This window comes from Lonchura striata, chromosome 16 (assembly GCF_046129695.1).
Source record: "Lonchura striata isolate bLonStr1 chromosome 16, bLonStr1.mat, whole genome shotgun sequence".
NCBI classification, from domain to species: domain Eukaryota; kingdom Metazoa; phylum Chordata; class Aves; order Passeriformes; family Estrildidae; genus Lonchura; species Lonchura striata.
This window is the reverse complement of record NC_134618.1, coordinates 14,594,258-14,612,644: the sequence shown is the minus strand read 5'-3', so window position 1 is coordinate 14,612,644 and position 18,387 is coordinate 14,594,258. Positions and strand designations below refer to the sequence as shown.

Here is an 18,387-nt window from a genome sequence, read left to right as displayed (position 1 = left end):
CCCCTCAGCCCTGCCCGGGCGGGATGAAGGATTTAACCCCACAGATAATGGAGGGGGTCGCGGGGCGCTCCCCCCTCACGGCCCCGCTCGGAGCGGGGACCCGCGGCCGCTCCCGCCAACCGCCCGCCCGCTCCGGGCGGCAGCGCGGGGGCGGCCTGGAAACAGCAGCGGGAGCGCCGGGGGCGGGGCGAGCGGGGGGCCTGGAAACAGCCGCCTGTTTACCCGCCGCTGAGTGACAGCCCGGCCGACCAATGGGAAGGCGCAGAGCAGCCGCGGGCCCGCCCCCGCCGCGCCGAGAACAATGCGTGTTTCATAGCCCCGCCGCCGCCGTTTTTCCCTCCCCCATTCCCCCGTTTTTTCCCTCCCTCCCTCCCGCCCCGCGCTCGCGCTCCCCTTTTTTTTTTTTTTAATAATTTTTTTTTCCCTCCCTAATTTTTTTTTTTATTCCTCTCTCTCTCTTTTTTTTTTTTCTTTTTTTTTTTTTTTTTTCCCTCCTCTTCCCTTAAGCGCCGCCGAGCCGCGCGCGCGGGGCCGGCCCGGGAAGGGGGGGGGGGTTGTGGAGGCGATGCTGCAGCTCGGCGGGGCCCCGCCGCTCCATGGCGCGGCCGCCACCGCGTCGCTCCCGCGCTGCTGCCCCTGAGGAGCGGAGCGGAGCAGCGGAGGAGCCGGGCGGCGGGCAGGGCGGCGAGCCGGCACCCCCCGCCCCAGCCCCGCACCGCCGCCATGCCCCGCGACCAGGCGGCCTGACCGCGCCGAGGTAGGACCCGCACCCGGATCCGCACCCCGAGCCCGGGGCGGCGGTCCCATCTCCCCCCACCCCCGACCCTTCTCTTCCGCCGCATCCTCCCGCTTTTTCCCCCTTTTTAGCTTTTTTCCCCCATTATTGATTACTTTCCAGCCGGGATCCGGCCGCTCCCGCAGCCCTCGGGGTGCGGCTCGCCCCGAGCAGCCACGCAGGCAGGCTTTAATTAATTTTAGAATCCACTCGAAAATAATTTTTTAAAACCCCCAACAAAGCAAAGCAGTGAGATTTTTTTGGGGGTAGAATTTTGTGATTTAGCATTTCTCTCTTCTTTATTTCTTTTTTTCCTTTGTTTTAGTTTTTTTTTTTTTTTTTTTTTTAATCATTCCTCCCCCGCGCTGGAGCACCCGCCCGGGAGCCGGGACGGGCGGCGGGGCCGGAGCGGCGGCTCCCGGGGCTCCGGTAGCGCTTGGAGAGGGTTTGAGGGGGAGAACCTCCACTTTATCCACGCATTGTTTGTTACTTCTCGCTATACAAAATACAGCGGGCGAGTGGAGCCTTTCATCAGGCTGCGAGTACAAATATAGATAGTTTTATGTATACGGTTGGGTTGGTTTTTTTTGGTTTTTTTAAGCTGTGCCGGGAAACGTTAATACGGGTTTTGTTTTCCCGAGTGAAAGTGGCGCTGCAGAAAGGAAAAATAAAAAACCCCAACCTAAACAACAAGCCCAGTCGGTGGTTTGGAGCCGTGGGAATGAGCTCCAAAAGAAGCGAGAAACTCGGCTGCCGGAGAGATGCCGCCGCCGGAGCCGGCGGCGGGGGAGAAATAAAGAAAAGAGGGGGAAAATAAAAAAAAAAAATTAAAGAACTAAAAAAAAAAAAGGTGGGGAAAGAAAGGAAAAGAAGAAATATTTGGGTGGGTTTTTTTTTTTTGTTGTTGTTGTTATTTTGGGATTTGTGTGTTTGTTTTCCGGGGCGAAGTGCGGTGCCGCGTCCCCGCCGGTCGGTCCCGGGTTGCGGGCGGGCGCTGCCCTGCCCGGCCGGGGCTGCGGCCGTGACAAATGTAACTCTTAGGGACAAAAGTTTAAATTCTTAAAATATTATTTTTAAGTACTTAGTTTTTTTTTTTCTGCCTGCCTTTTGCCACAAGTTTTCCTTAGATTTTTTTTTTTTTCTCCCCGCTTTTTCCCCCTTTTCTATCCTCCACTCCGGGAAGATTGAGGGTGGGTTTTGGGGGGTATTTTTGGGGGTGGCTGTGAGCAGGGGGGTGTCGGGGCATGTCGGCTCACCGCACCTCCCCCTTCTTTTCTCCTTCGCAGGCAGCGCCGAGACCGCCGCGCCGGGGCTGGCTCCCTGCACCGCGCCATGGGACGCTTGGACGCCTTATTTTTGAAAACCATCTGATTTTTTGGGGGAGGAGGAGAAGGGGGGTGGGGGGCGGGGGGGGGGGCGGGAAGGCGGTGGTGGCGGGCATCGACAGCGATCCGGGAGACTCCGTGAAGCCGGCGAGTGGATGATGGATGGCCGAGATTTCGGGCCCCCCCGCTCGGTGCACGGCCCCCCTCCGCTGCTCTCCGGGCTGGCCATGGAGAGCCACCGCCTGGGAGCCACGGGCCGCCTGGCCCCCGCCGCCGGGCCCATGGCTGCCGGGCTCCCCGCCGCCCTCCAGCCCGGAAAATTCCTCGCGTCGGGCATCAGCCTCCACTCCCACCCGGGTAAGGCTCCGCGGAACCCCCCGCGCCTTCCCTGCCTTCCCTCCGCGGGCGGCGAACCCGGGATCGGGCTTTAACCCCCCCCCCCCACCGCCCCAAAATATAAATACCGTCAGGATAATTATACATTTATGTGCTCGCAGCTTTTTCGCGTGTTTTCCCTCCCAAGTGTTTTCTGCTTCGCGTGGTTTTGATTTGGCGAAAAAAATTAGGGGAATGGGGAAGAAGTACGAAAACAAATAGGGTGACGGTGGAGAAATAAGAGAATGGAGTAAAAAATAAGGGAATAGGGGAAAAAATCGCGCCTATCCGATAGAAGTCCCCCCTTCCAGCGTACGGTTTTGTTGGCACTGAGGAAAATCCCCTCCGCGGCGGCTGCGGGATAAATCCGGGGAATAAATCCGATTTTCGGGAAAGCTGGGAGAGGCGCAGACAGGATTGCGGAGGGACGGGACTGCGCTGCCCGGCGCTGCGCTCCCGGACAGCCAAAAAAAACCATCCCTGGGCTGGGAAAAAGGGGTAAAATGGGGCTCTTTCGGTGATTTCTTGCCCGGTGCAGCCCGAGTCCCGCTGAGGTCCCGCTGCCCCCGGGTAGCGCTGCCGGCACCGCTGGTTTTGATGCTGTTTTTTCTTTTCTTTTATTTTTTAATTTTTTTTTCCCTTCAAAATTCTTATTTTTTAAACTCGCGAACAAAGCTTCCATGCAAGTGTGCAGTGACTGCTCCTTCCTTGAATTTTTTCCCTCTTCTCGACGCACTTCATCCTTAGGGTCCCCACGGCTGTATATCCATTAAAAAAAACCCAAAAAAACCAACAAAAAACTAGACGCTGAAATATACGCAGTTTATTTTTTTTTCCCACAGTCAGCTTTTTATTTATTTGTTTAAATTACTTTATTTTTTTTGAGGATTTTCATTTTTTTCCCCTTTTCCGAGCTCCATTTCTCAGCGGCTCGCAGAGTCCGGCACTGCTGGGAGGACGCTGCCGCTCTCTCCTGCCCACAGTCCTGTAGGAGGACACAAGGGATTTCTGACCGTTTGATTTCCCTCTCTGGCTCTATTTTTAATTTTTTTTTTCCGCTCTCTTTCCCCTGGGCGTGGAGAGGTGACTCGGAGTTTACTTTAGGCGTTGGGAGGGTGACAGGTTTTGCAATAATAAACCTGCTTTTCTCCCAGCCGCCCGGGATGAATGACTTTGAAATTTGCAAACCTGATTGCCAACATCTGCAGAGAAGGAAGCAGCCTGAATCGAGGGAAAAAGATTTATTAGTTTTAGACTAGGTGGCAGTGCCAATTTCCCAGGTGCTAAGAGGAGAGGTGTAAAGCGAACGGGGCTATGAAGCCAAGCACATGGGCAAACACCTTATTTTTTCCTTCCCTTTTGTCTTTTTTTTCCCTCCCTTTTTTCCCCCCCTGGTTATTTTTTTTCCTCTCTCTTCCACCTCCTACTGCAGCTGAATGTGATCTTAGCAAAAATGCATCTGGACAATCTCAGGCCAAACAGAGTGTGGGTTCTTGGAAATTTTAAAAATTACTCTTATTTTTCACTGGGTAATTTTTTTTAAAGTTTTATTTCTCCTCCCAAGGTTTCCTTTTCTGAAATCCAGGCAGGTCAGGAGGGAGGCACAGAGCTCTGGCCTCTCCAAGCTGACCAAGCTCAGTGATGCCGTCTGGGAGCTTTCCTACCACACTGGGAGAAAGCCTCAGATTTGAGTCCCCTCACAGAGGGAGTGGAGTGTGTTATACTTCCAATTCTTTTTTACTGTGTTCTTATTTTATTTTTAAAGTTATTTTTATTTTCCTCTTTCTGGGAGTTATTTGAAATGCCTGTCCCTGCACCTCAGTGGTGCCCGGTCTCCCCATCCGCTCCCCGGCACGATCCTCGCAAAGCTCAGCTTTGTCACGGCAATTCCAAGTCAGGCTAAACTCCATTAAAAGGATCTGTACAATTAACAGCCGAAACTCCCATTAAACCGCAGCAGTGGGATAGGCAGGGATATTTTTTTTGTTGTTGTTTTTTTACGGCTTTAACAATATCGCCTGAAATGATGATTGCTTCCTGCTACCAAGGCACCCTTTGTAGCTTTTCGTTTGCAGTGCTGTTGGTGTGTGGTTTTGGTGTTTTTTTTTTCCTTGTTGTTGTGTTTTTTTAGGGGTTTGTTTTGTTTTTAGGAGGGGTGGAATGCAAAGGCTTGTGCAAGGGGTTAAGAAAAGTGGGCAGGAGGCAAAGCCTTTAAATAGAGCCAGTTCAAACCGATCCGTAAATACCGCCGGGCTGAAGAAAGAGACTCTTGAATCCGTCCCAGCGTCCTCTGAAAATAAATACGCCCCTGTAAAAATAGCACTATTGGCCATATTTGAGAATCCAGTTATGGCCGGCACCGACTCCTTGTTTTTCCCGTACCTTCTGCTCATTCCGGCAGCCGGGCTCTGCCCCAGCGCCAGAGTACGGGCGCCTGGGCTGTGTCCAGTGACCCCTGGACCCTCGGCTCCTCTCGGGGGGATTTCTGCTCCATGGTAGCGATTTCTGCTCCACGGGGGGAGGACAGGGACAGAAGCCCCTTTGTTGGAAGCGCAAGGAGGGAGGAGTGAGCTGGAGGCCAAGGCGGGAGCTGAGCCGGGGATGCCATTCCCTGTCCCCCCTGTACTCTTGGGCATTGCCATCTCCCCATCCCCGAGGAGGGGAGCGGGGTGCTCCCCCCATGGGCCTTGCAGAGGGATAAAGGAGGGAAGGGACTGTTTGCAATGGAATTTCATGCCTGGAGCTTGCTGGAAGGCTTAAAAAAAGGCAGCAATCGATGGAATGAGGCAGCTGAGTCTATTAAAGCAAGGGCTCGCTCTGCTCTGCAGCAGCTCAAAATACAGAGGTTTATCATTTTGCACCTTCCCTGTGCCACTGTCTTTGGGTCCTGGTCTCGGCTCCATCCCGGAGGAGCGTGTTGTTCTTGGCAGGATCTGTGTTTTGGGGGAGGTGGAAAAGGCTCCCTCAGACGCGATTGCGAAGGGCTGCTCTGGGACTGTGTCCCTGCCAGGCAGCAGCGGGGCTGTGTGTGAGCAAGGATCACCCATATCCAAGATAACTCTCCAAATCTAAAATAATATTAATAGTAATTAATAAAAATGTGGTTTTTGCTCTGTGCTGAGGTATCCTTTTTTGGGTGGTGGGGGGGCTGCTGGAACAGATCTGTGTTTATATAAAAGGACGCTCAGCCTCTTCCATTAAAAGACGCTTCAGAAACACTTTTCAGTGCTCGGGAAAAGGGACACACCAGTATGGGCAGGGCTGACTAATCCAGCTCCAGAGCAGTGGCTGGGTGGAAAGCGGGCAGACAGAGGGGAGAGATTTTGCTTTCCCTGCTTTCCTACTTCACATTAGCATGTGCATTCAAATGCAGGGATTTAAAGCAGATTGGAAGACTGTCCTTGCTTCCAGGCCTGCTGTGCCCGGGGAGAAGTTTTCCAGACAGCTGGGCCAGGTAGGAGCATAGGAAAAGAAATAAAAATACCCTTCCATCCCCCAGGACAGCATTGCTGTGCCAGCAAAATCCCACTGTAGCCATCCTTATAATGGCAAAATGGTGCTTCTGCTGAGCCCGCGGATTTTGCAGGAGGCTTTGCTCTCGGCAGTGCCAGTGGAGCACAATTCACTCATCAAACTGCATCCGTGCTAAACTTGCTTCGCTGATAGAGAGACCGGGACAGCATGGACTGGGTGCTGCAGCGGTCCGTGCTCCACTCCTCTGTGTTTCTTGGGGCACGATGGCTCCTGGACCAGCAGCAGGGTTCTGCCCGTGGTTCGGCATGATTTTTTTTGGTTCTGTTTTGATGCTGCAAGGAAAATACTATCGGTGTTTAATGGCCCTTGAAATCGCGGTTCCCCCTTCCTGCCCGCCCAAGGGGTGGTGCGGGGGGCTCCTTGGGGCAGGAGCTCGGTGTAACACCGGGAGGAATGCGGACAGTGCAGAGATCTGCCTGGGAGGATGCCTCCCCTCCCTTGGGGCCCTGCTTTTGGAAATGTGTTTTCAGGCAGAGCAGGGAGTGTGCCTGTCCCAGTGGGGCTCGGGGAGGTGGTGCTGGGCAGCGATGTTGTGCTGGGTCCCGTCACACTCTGCTCTTCACACCCGGCATCCCCCAGGGTGGAGGAAGTGCTTGGCCATGGAGTGATGTCCCTGCAGCTCCCACGGGCTGGCAGCCAACTCGTAGGCTGGGAGGAAGGCAGGAACAGTGTCTGGGCAGAAATGGTGGTGGATTTGTGCATTTTTGGGAGTCTCCCACCCTGAGCTCCTGTGTTTCTCTGATGTCCCAGTGATTTTTCCCAATGTCCTGGTGGGCTGTGGGGTTGCATTTCCATCCTTCAGAAGCAGTGGGAAGGACTGTCCAGCCTGTTCTGCATACTCTGTTGAAGTGCCCATTGCAAGCAGTGGTAGCTGGTAGGGATGTTGGGCTTGGAACGTGGACAAGAGCCCAAGGGCCAATGTGGTGATGTAAATTTGCCTGGAGCAAGGTCCTGTGGGATCCTCTGCCGTGTGAGTGTTTCCAACACCTTCCCAGGTGAATGGGCCGGAGTCTGTCCCTGCCTCTGGTAACACAAGGCTGGTAAAGGTGTCATTTATTAGTGTGGTTTCTAGCAGCCTTTCTCCCACTTGGAGCAAACCTTGCCTCCTACCCAGTAGGGTGTCTCCTTGGTAGGGTTGGAAAACCACGGGTCCCATCCCTGACTGATGGTGTGCCAGAGAAAATCTGATCTGGAGGAAGAGCCGGCACTAGAAATCCTAGCTGGGGGTGGCATGGGGCACTGGGCAGGTCCCTGGTGTTGGGGACAAGCTCCTGCTCTTTCCCAGCAGAACAGCTGTTGGAGAAATGGAAATCGCTGGGAATTAATCTCACTGCAGACGTGGTTAGCAGAGTAGGGCTTTCGTAAGGGAAATTTTAGATCTCCTTCCTAGGATAACCCAGGGTAAAGCTGAAATTAGTTTATAATTATATAGTAAATAACCCCCCATCTTGTCATTTCACCATCTTCTGATGAATATGGAAATGAACATTGTTAATGGGAATTAACGTCATTATGGCAGCCTTCCAGGTGAGCGCCTTGCGGTTGGGCCGCGGCTGCGACCGGCGCGAGGGTGTCGGATCACCTCCCCGAGCTGGGGTTAGCACCCAACGAGTCCAAACAAGGCCCCGTGTGTTTTCACCGTGTACTAAACTGGTCCAGTTAAAGCTCCAGGCAGGAGGTGGTGCAGGGAATCGGGGCCAGCCTGGCATGTGCTGACACGAAAGCTGCTGTGCCGGGACGAGGAGATGTTGGTCTGGGTTAGGTAACGCGATCCAGCATCGCCTGATCGAGGTGCCGAGGACAAGGGAGTGCTTTGTTCAGCCTCGCTGCTGAAACGGAGAGCACGCTGCGCCCTGAACAACCTGAAAATGCAGGCGGGATGGAGGAGCCCAGGGCAGCCCTGAGTTCCCTGCCCGTTGGAGCCGGGGCAAGGGAGCAGTGCTGTGTCCAGCTGCACAGCCTCTCGCTGGCTTTTCCAGCTGGGAATGCTCTTTGAAAACCAAAGTTTGGGAGGGGATCGCTCCACTGTGGCTGCCTCACCCTCGCCACGAGGATTTGGCGGTTTCCTTCTCCCCCGGGTTTCCTCCCATCCCCGCATTACTGGCCGGCTTCGCTCTGGGATGCCACAGCTGGATGTCCGCAGGCATCGCCACGCACCCACCGACGCCGTCCCTCTGTGCTGTTTATTTGCTTTGCTTATTGTTCTCTTCTCTCCAGCTCTTAAACACCAGGGGGACGGCAGCCACACAGCCCCTTTAGCTGTGTCCCCGTGGGCGCTGGCTGGGGGACGCGCGGCAGGAGCCCCCGACGCGGCAGCACCGCGGCAGAGACAGTTGGGCTCGCTCCCCACGCCGCCAGGATCAGCTGTTGGGTGCACAATATGCTCCCGTTTTCCTCTCCAGCTGTTGCTGCTGACGGTTATGGGAAGCGAAAGGTAGTTGAGAGTTTGGCAGCGCTAAATCAGGGGAGTGATGGGCAGAAAGGAGGGGCCGAGGGGGGGGACTCTGTATGTCTGAGGCTGGGTTTTGTTTAAATCCAGTCAGATTGAAATAGTGGCAAAAGGATTGAAGTGACCTTGGGAATAAATTTTATTGCCGGCGTAGCAGTGGCCAAAGAGCCATTTTGAGGGAGCTGGATGCAGGCAGGCAAGCCAAACATGGTGGGCTTGAAGCAGGGGAAGAAGCAATATTAAGGAGGGAGTATGTCTTTTTAGAGGAATAGCAGAAATTTTAGGGCACTCAGCTCTGTCTCTCTGGAGCTGTATTCCCGGCAACTTCTGCAAAGGTTGCTCCTGCTTCTGCCTTCTTCCATCTTTATCCTCATGCATCCCTGCCAGCAAAGAGTCCTTTTTACCTTCGGTAGTTGGATGTTTTGCCTCTAATTCCCTTCATGCCCTTATCCCTTCTCAGCAGAATTCCTTGTGACTTGAATATGCTTTTAACGCTTTTGATTTAATTGCTTTTAATGAAAAAATAATTAAAAATATTAACGGTAGTGGCCATTGTGCTGGGGAGGAAGGGTTTTGGAGGGACTGGGCTGCGCGCTGCTCGCAGGCAGTGCCGTCGCTGTGTGTGGATGAAGCGGCTCCCGTGTTATCGCCAGGCAGTGTGTGTCATCCTGGTGTTTGCATCCTGGTCTGCTGGGTGTGGGGACATCCCACACGCCGTGTCACACACAGGCTACGCGGATAATGCTCCAGCGAGTAGAGATCTGGGCGGGTGAGTAGAGAAGGGTGCAGGCAGCTCGCCGGGGTGCCTGTGGAAGCCTCGGCTCCGCTCGGATGGGCAGGGCACGCTGTGCCAGGCTCCTGGAGTGTGCAGCGTGCCGGGGTTTCCCTTTGCAATCCCGGAGCTGCAGCAGGGCTTTCTCCGTAATGAGATTAGTGACACAAAGCAGTAATTCTTCTGCTACTTTTAATGGATGTTCGGGGTTTGTGTGGGATCGGAAATTCCTACTTTCATCAGATGAGCCCTCTCTGTGACTATTTTGTGGACAGATCTTCCTTTCCTCAGCTTCAGGGCTGACAGTCATATTGGCACAACTGTTTCAGGCTTTCCCCTCCTATCACCCGAACATGGTGGATTTTATCTCATGTCCTGCTTTGAATCTTGCCATCACCCCAAGCTGCTTCCATCTTGTGGAAGACACAAAATCTTTGTGGCCTTCTTTGGACACACTAAATATAGCTGGGAGGAAGGAGAAGTGCAAAAGTCACTCTTGAAGCATTCTTGCAGGTACTCGTTGGTCTCCCTAGGTGACATGTGCAAGCACGTACGTGTGTGTATGTACATATATAGGGCACCCATGCAGTGCCTCACCTGATGGAGGGCTGGCTGTCCCTGCCTGGTGTCATCGAGGCCAGCTTGGCAATTTGTCAAGAGCCCAAGGGCTGTGCTTCAATTTGAATACGGATTTGCATAATTCATCAGGAATTAAACCTTACTGCCATAATATTTGTCCATGCGTTTATCTCTCATTATCAGCAGTGGGGAGGTCTGGGGTCCTGGGCGTTTGCTGGCTGCAGATACACCTTTGCTTCATGGTTCACTGCTTTTTTGGTGCAGAAGAGGTGGCATGGGCTGATGTTCAAGAGAGTGTGGGAAGGGCAGGAGCATCTGGAAGGAAAAAAGGCTGAGTGTGGTGTCGAGGAGAGGCTTGGCAGAGGCTGAGCTTTTGAGCCTGGTTTCCTAAGGAAAAGATTGTTACGAGATTGTGATCTGTGTGTGGATCCCTCTCTTCCACCCCTAAATGCTTGCAGCCCGTCTCTGAATTTTTCCCAGCGTGGTTTCAGTCCCTGCAGATGCTGTTTAAGTCGGTGCTGGGCTTTGGGAGCGGGATGCCTTCACTCCTGTGGCACACAGAGCAGCACATGCAGGAGCATCGAGCTTCATCGTGCACTTGACTGTGTCCTGGCTATGCTGTATCCAAGGGGAACCGTGAAGCCAGAGCTGAAGAATTCATTTGGGTCCTTGCTGCACCCCTTGCTGGGGTGTGTTCCTCAGAGCTGATCCCCTCTTGCTGCTGGCCCCTTGTGTTGAGCTCAGTGACTGCTGATCACACAGGCAGTGGTGATGTGTTGCCCAGGTCTGATCGTGGGGCTGTGCCTCAGTTTTGCCTTGCAGTGCCACCCCCTTTGCAAGCACCCCGAGAGGTGCCGAGCCGCAGCAGCCGCTTTGCAGACGAGGGTTTAAAATAAGCAGCGGCGGAGGCTGCGTCTCCCGGGCTTTGAGTCATCCCGGCTCGTGCTGACTGCGCCTGGCAGGAGCCTGGGAGGCAAAACAAACCCACATCCAGCTGCCACCTCCCTGCCAGATGTTCGTGGTGGGGTGGCTGGTTGGGTTTTGGTGGTGGAGCCAGCAGTGGAGCAGATGGAGCTGCTGCGGGGAGATGCCACCTCTCTGGTGGCTGTGGTGAAACCCTGGTGGAACTGGTGGCCTGGGGCAGTCCCCTGCTTGGGGACTTGCAGTTGGGCCATTGGGAGGAAGGGGTGAGATGAGCAGCCCTGGTCTGGCACTGTGCAGGCCTGAGTTTGCAGGATGAGGGGTGCTGAGGCTTCTCCCAACACCCTTGGCCTTGGGCATGGCCGTGAGCTGTCACTGTGCTGGGCAGGAGGACAGGCTGGGAGGAACCCGGGGTGATCCTGCTGTGAACCCCCTCTCACCACCCCACACAGAGGTAAGGCAGCCAGGGCAGTGGGTGTCCATGGCCAGTGATGGGAAGCAGAGGAGAGGAGCAGGCAGGTGGCATTTACCTTTCCGTGGGCACCTGGTGTGTGTCCAGGGCTGGTGCTGCCCATCACACAGCAGAGTTAAATTTCTCAATGGGAGGGCAGGGAGATGATGCTGCACAGTCCCATTTAACCTGCTAGTGACCTGATCTTAAGTCATTGTGGCTGAAAATAGACCGTGTTCCCTCCAGGGCACGGCTAATGGTGCTGGGAAAGCTGGGATCTCTCTTTGAAGGTTGATTTAATTGCTGCTGGCAGGCACTTGGTGCAGGTGATGTGGGGACCAGCATCAGTGCCATCCCACAATAACCTTCCCCACTGAGCTCCTGTAGCTCTAACGAGCTCTTCTCTAATGAAGGCAGGACAGTGCCTGGTTAAATATGCGGGCAGGGCTCAGGGAGGCGGGGGGGCTCACTTGTTTGTATTGTCTTCTGCAGTGAGTTTGGGTGATTTAAAAAAAATACATTTTATAAAAATGGGGCGGGTTAAATTTCTGTGCTTAGGAAGGAGGGGGAGCACCTGTACTAAAAGTGTGCATCCAGTGCTAGAAGCAGAGTCAGCCTTAGGACCCATGTGCTGGACACCAGTGGCTAAAGAATCTTCAACATGATGAAGGATGAACCAGAGAAAAGGCATTTTTTTATGCTATACTAGAAAATCAGGAGGAAGGTGAGACTGCAGTCTAGCAGCTAGGTTCTGCATTCCTGGGGATTCTACGAATCAGTTTGAGAGTTAAAATTAATTATTTTTTTCAATTTCCATACAGCATTTTATTGAATGTACAGCTGAAGACCTTCGCCATGTCACTCTTTGCTGTTTAAGGAGAGCTGTGTGGTTGTGTAGTGGGGGCCTGGAGACTTTGCTGGACCCCAGTTGGGGTGTCAGGTTTAATTATGCCAGTGAAGAAGGAGAGACATCCAGTGTGGTGGGGGATTTCAGGCTGGGGGCATGTGGGAGAAGCTTCTGCTGTAGCAGCTGGCCGTGACCCAGGAGCATTGACACTGGTTTGAGTGTCAGGATTAGCATGGGACCAGATCACTGCTTCCCAGACCCCGTGTTTCGGGCTGAGTGGACTGGCTGCACATCATGTCAAGAATCCCACTGAGATGGTTTCCATCTTGATCCCTCCAGTGTGAGGAAAGGCCACCTTCACTTTGCCAGAGTGATTTGTGTCCCCACCTGGGTGGCTTCTTGCTGTCCCCATGAAGATGCTGTTAATGGGGAGGTGACCTTGTGGGGGATCTTCAGAGTGTCTTGTTGGTGTCCTTTTCCTGAGGCATTGGCTTACCTTGGCTTGCCATTGTTTTGTTGCATGGTGGAAACTAAATCTCCAGGACATTGGAGCAGAACCAGACGTGAACACCAGTCCCTTGAGCCACTTCCCATTTTCTCCTCCTCTGCCATCTCCAGGCTGCTGGGGCTGTTCCAGCTCCTGGGTGAGGAGGTGAGCGGCAGGGCTCAGCCTTAAGATATTTATTTCCATGGAAGCAGGGAACCCCCCCAACCCCTGTGCTCACACCCTGCCTTTCAGTGTCCTGTGGCTGTGGGGGGCTGGTGATGCACCAGTAGGGTGACACGGCAGGAAAATCATGGCATGGCATTGGCACGGGGGGAATGGCTGCAGCAGGGCTGGTCGGAAACCCGGCGCGAGCGCGCAGTGTTCTGTGCTGACGCAGCTGCGAGCGATAGTAAATATTGAGCAAGAGCCACTTAAAAATAAAGCAGCCTGGACACTGATTCCCACGTGGAATAAAATAAAATTAAAAGAAACAATAGAGAGCTGTGCTGAGCTGGAGGGAGAATTCGTCTTGGCTTTTAAGGTAGTGATTTTTGCAGCTGAAGGAAAGCGGCGCGGCGCTGTTCAAGCCAGCAAAGTGTGGGAGTGCGGACCCCCCACTGGAGGATGCTGTCTCCGAGCTCGCCAGGGCCCTTAGAAGATTAAATGGGGAGTTAAATTGCCCTGGCTGTTCTGGATCCCGGGGATGGGATCGAAGGCTTTCAGGGGATGCAGAGAATTGAGGCTGTAAATTAGTGCTTTGAAGCTGCTGCCAGTCCCATGGCATGGGGTGTAAATATGGCTTTTGGGGTGGTTTTTGGTGCGGAGAGTGGTGGATTGTGACAGCAGCTTGTGGCTGCTGGGGACAGAGACCAGCCACCGCTGGAGTCCAGGCACATCTGATCCGGGAGCTTTGGTTTCAGCCCAGCATGTTCAGGGGCTCGTATCGCTGGTGTCTCGTGCATGGCACAGAGTCAAAGCGGCTCTGGTGCCTCGGGTGTCACTGGAGCTGCCCCGGCAGGCAGGGGAGGAGGTGGCAAAGATTTACACTGTCAGCACTCGGGCTCGCAGCTGTTTGCAGCCATAAATGTGTGCATGAGGAATAGCTGCGGCTGTGCCTCACTGAGCTGCACGGGGCAGAGATGGGGAGGTGTGTGCTGGAGGGGGAGCCCTGGAAGTCTTTCCTGGGAATCTGCTGCTTCTGCAGGGAGAGAATAAGGGATGCGCTGATGGTGGTAAGCACAGGCAGCTGGTGTGGTGTCTGTCCTGCCAGTGATGGGAAGGTACTCACTGTGCTTGGACCTTCCCTGCCTTCCTCCCCTCCCTCCCTGAGGGGAGGATGTAAGCGTTTATCCAGCTGTTTGTGGTGTGGACTGTTGTCCCAGTTGGCTGCCTGTGAGGCACTGCGAGCTGGACTGGGGAAGAGGTAATTGTGTTCCTGGCCAAGGGCGACTGCAGCTCCTGCTCTGTGCTGCGCCCAGCAGCCTGCTGAGAACTGGCTGCAGCTGGGCTGCAAATCTCCCTTGAGTGCCCAGAGTTCAAAACATCGCATGGAAATAAACCCATATTCTCGCTGCAGTGTTTCCCAGCCTTGCTGGGCTCAGATTGGAGAGTCCAAGGGGTCAGGCTTTATAGCTCAGGCTCTTCTGTGGCCACAGCCCCTTGCAGAGCGCTGTGTGGTGCCAGCCTGAGTCCTGGCAATGTGTTTGTCTATCATGGCCCAGGGAGGATGGGGTGAGATGCTGGCAGTTGGAAATATTTCATAAGTGGCAGAAATGTATAACGGGCAGATGGGGCTGATGGGGGAGACTTACTTCACTTCTCCTGGGGTGCTGGAGGCTACTGGTCTTCCGGTGCCAGGGTTGTGGCTTCTCAGACAAGGATGGCTCGTGCCCAGGGCTCAGCTTCAGGGTGTGCTTTGCCGGCAGCAGTGCATGTGGTCACCTGGTAACCCACACCAGCCAACAGGGTTGTCCAGCTGTGCTGGACTTGATTAAATATCTTTCCCGACTGGAAAGCTGTCCCAAGGCATGAGCAAAGGCTTTGTGGATACTGCTTCTCTCTGGTGTGCTGATGCTCTTGGTTAGTTTGGAAACATGGAACCAGACTGGGAGAGTGAATTCCTCATTGAGCGGTGTGTCCATGTTGGTCTTGCTTGCTGCCCATAACTCTTCAGGGTGTCCAAGTGAGCTGTCTCCTCTGTAGCATCTTGGCAGCAAGTGTGGAGGACAGCATGGAGATGCTGAAGGTGCCAGCCAGTCACCTACAGCTGAGGAGGGGTGGAGCAGCTTTCCCAGTGCTGGCACACACCCGTGTCACCTCAGGCGTGTAGCCTGGCTCATTGGCCAGGGCTATGTCCATGGGGGAGATATGTTCACTTCCAGCATATTGCCTTCAGCATGCTCTCCTCCTGTCTGACTCTTTCACAACCCAGGCTTGACTGACTTGTCCAGCTGGGACTGAATTTTAGACCTGAAGTGTGAGGGGCCAAGTTAGAGAAAGCCCCACAGGTTTAAAACTCTTGGTGACCAGTGGCAGTCCCCTCTGCTCCATCTCTGCCTGGCGGTGCTTTCTGTCAGCTCCGTCCTCACAGGGACCTTTGGCAACCCCAAGCGGGCTGAGCACGTGGGGTCTGTTTCCCTCCCACTTCCCCCAGCGTGACCTCCGGCCTCCAGACGTTTGGTGTGTGGTTTGTGCGGTCGCTGGTATCTCATCTCCCCATCGGTCACATCCCCTCTCGGTGGTGAGTCACCCGAGGCCGTACCTCTTCCCCCAAACCCGTGCCGTTTTGGAGAGCTGAGCAAACATGAAGAAGATGTTTTCAAGTGGGCTGACACATCTGCGCCCGCCAAGTTCCTCTAATAACAGCCCTTAGTGATTTATGTCTCAATTGTGCAAAACAGATATGTTTTATAATCTTGGAGCTGGGAAGGAGGAGGACAGGTGTGCTCATCCACTGCACCACCTGGAGCATCACAGGGGTTGCATTTTGGCTGCTGGCTATAGGGATAAGGTGGTTTGAATGATGATCTTTGTGCCCTGAAGCCTTTTACCCTCAGAACTGGGCTGCTTTGGATCATATGTGTCCCTGCTGGCATGAGATAAGTGTTGGTGGTGCCTTTCCCAGGCGGTCAGAGGCCGAGCTAATGGGCACACGCATGTGTTTGGTGTGGTGTAACTTGGCAGGGAAGGGGGGGTACAGCCAGTCTGGGCTTGGCAGTGTTGCCACCTCACACCTCCCTGCCTCTGCTGTGTTGCCAGACCGCCTCTGGGCAAGCAGTTGGGCTGGAGGAGCGTGGCTCAGCCTGCCCAGACCTGTCGGCGTGTCCCTGGGCAAAGCGGATCTTGTGCTGGTTCAGCAAACACTCTGGCCCCAGGCAGATGGAGATGGTTGTGGTTTCCCCTTTTCCCCTCCCTTTCTCCTGGCAGATGCCCATGGTTGGGGTGAGCTGTGCGTTGCTCACTGCGGTAGAATTTCTCCCCTTGGCATCGCTTTCTGGCACAGAGATCCAAGGAGGCAGCGACTCACCCGCGGCCGCCTCCTGCAGTTTCTCAGCACATGGAGGAGCAGCTTCACCTCCAGGTCCTGCCCAGGGCACTGGGGCAGCAGGTTTTGGGCTCTGTGTGAGTCGTACGCCAGCAGCCTGTCAGCGTGGCTGCTGGAGGGCTGTACGGAGGAAGAGATGTTCTGGCAGTGCCTCGAGGCTGGATTTGCATTGGGTTCATCCTCGGAAAGCTGTGGTTCAGATTCCTCCTCCCTACTCCAGCTCTGGTTCCTGGCAGGGAACAAGCCAGGTAAATACAGCCTGTGCAGCTTCTTCAGGCACTTTGCAAGGGAAAAAACAGTGTTGCTGGTAGACCCGAGACTGGCGTTTGAGTGATTCTCTGGTTTTGCTGTTAGTCAGCTGCATGATGCACCAAGTCATTGCACCTGCCTGTGCCTCAGTTTCTCCACCTGCAGGGCTTTGGGATGTGCTTACGCCTCTCCAAGGAACACCAGTTGTGGGCTTCTGAAGTTCCTGGGAAGAGGTGTGAGGTGGCTTTGATGGTTGGCTGGTGGCATCAGCTCAATTCTGTTGCTGTTTCCCAGCTGGCATGGTGACACTGCCCTGCAAGGTTCCCAACCTGTCCATCTGAACCTGTCCCCAGCTTGGACACATTGCATTCCCCCATCCTGCTTGTGCAGCTCCAAGCTGAGGCTGGGTCACTGTAGGAGGATGTGATGATGCTGACTGGGGAGGAATCTCCAGAACATTTGGAGCTTGGACTGAGCCTGTCTTATCCCTGGGCAGGATATGATGCCAAAAGCAGGGAGATACCCTCATAGCACCAGGGATGTAACTGGTACTGAAATGCCTTTTGGGTATCAATAACTTCAGCTGTGTTCAGGTGTCCCTCTGCCTGATGGCAGTGCTGGAGTGTGTCCCTTCCCTGGAGCCCTGCAGGTGGCTTCATGTCCTTGCACCACGTGCGAGTGGGGACATGCCATGGGCATCTGTGCACCGTGGTGTCTGCAGTATGGGATCCCCGTGCTGGTGTTTCCGCCTGCTGGAGCAGCTGCAGCTGGGGTTGACGTCTGCCTGGGAGAAGGGGCTCACGTGGGGACGTCTGTGGCCAGAGCCTCCGGGCTGGTGTGGCATGGAGTGCTCCAGGGGCTTTGCCATGCTGCAGCCATGTGCTCTGCCAGATGGGACTCGTGTTCCCTTGGAAGTGTGTCACTCCTGCTCCAGATGCTGGCTTGTTGCCAGTCCAGTCCTGCCAGAGCGGTGACAGTGACACGGCCGAGGCGTTTATTGCGTGGAGTGGAGCTGCTCACAGCTAAGCTAAGCTGGGTTCTACCCAGCTCTCTCCATCTCCGCAATAAGAAAAGGTGTTTGGAAATGCTTCGGTGTGGAGGTTTTGGGGTTACCAAGGAGAGGCCCGAATGTGTGCACAGGCTTAGCGCCTTTGCAGGGCTGCGCTCAGGGTTTAGCAGCAGGTTTTACCTGCTGGGAACGGGCTCTGTGTTGAAGTGCACGGGCACAGCAGCTCCCCTGGTCCTGCTGCTGGAGGTTGGCGTGTGCGGGTGACGCCGCTGGGATCTGTCGGGTGATGGACGCGGGCCAGGAGCTGTGCGGAGCACCGCGTCGGTGAGGCACATATGCCGGGATGCAAACATGTACGCGAAAGAGATCCTGGCTGTCTAAATAATGTGAAATATTGACTAGCTCTCGCAGATGGTGCTCCACGTGCAGCTTCGGGGACTGAACTTCTCCGTCTCCCCTTGGGTTTTGGTGTGATGTTGTTTTGAGCCAGTTGGATGCTGGACTCTTGACAAACTTGTTGCCTGGTTGCTTTCAGTGGGATCGTTGAATCTGGGGGAAGTTGGTTGTTAATGCGGGCTCGGGGTAAGGGAGGAGGGTTGCAGAGGGCTTGACTGGCTCCTTCAGATTCTCCTGATGGCTTTAACTCAGTTTTTAAATTCTGGCATGGACTGGGCTACTGATTCTGGTGGAGGGTTGGGTTTGTAGTGTTGCACGGGTGTCGTTTGGTGGCAGTGTTGGAGAGGAATTGCTGCCTGTAGCCAGCACTGTGTTATTACCACTGTTATGGTGGTTGTGTTCATTGAGGAAATGCTGATGAGGACGATTTGCATGAGGGTGTTGCTAGGGACCCAGTGTCCAGGACATCTAGACCACTGGCAGCAGGGTTGTGAGGATATGCTGCTTTCATATCAGCTCTTGGGTGGTTGTCACTTTCTCCTCTGTTTTGCCTTCCTCTGGGATAAGATGCTGAGTTTGGATATATGAAACTATGCTTTTTGTGAGCTGCTCTGGAGGATGCTCTCATTTTCCCAAAGCCTGTAGCCAGTACTAGGCCTTGCAGCGGGAATGAG

General features: G+C 54.4%; 1 protein-coding gene across 3 annotated transcripts in view; it reads left to right on the top strand.

Annotated features, from left to right (window-relative positions):
* Positions 1-2,199: 2,199 nt before the first annotated feature.
* The window catches only part of TNRC18 (trinucleotide repeat containing 18), a 54,358-nt gene continuing 38,170 nt past the window's right edge, over positions 2,200-18,387 (top strand). For all 3 annotated transcript variants that reach the window (XM_077786893.1, XM_021549493.3, XM_031506163.2), the window contains exon 1: positions 2,200-2,457. In XM_077786893.1, the coding sequence (XP_077643019.1) occupies positions 2,256-2,457 (202 nt within the window). In that variant the 5' untranslated portion in view covers positions 2,200-2,255. The remainder of the gene's footprint in view (positions 2,458-18,387) is intronic.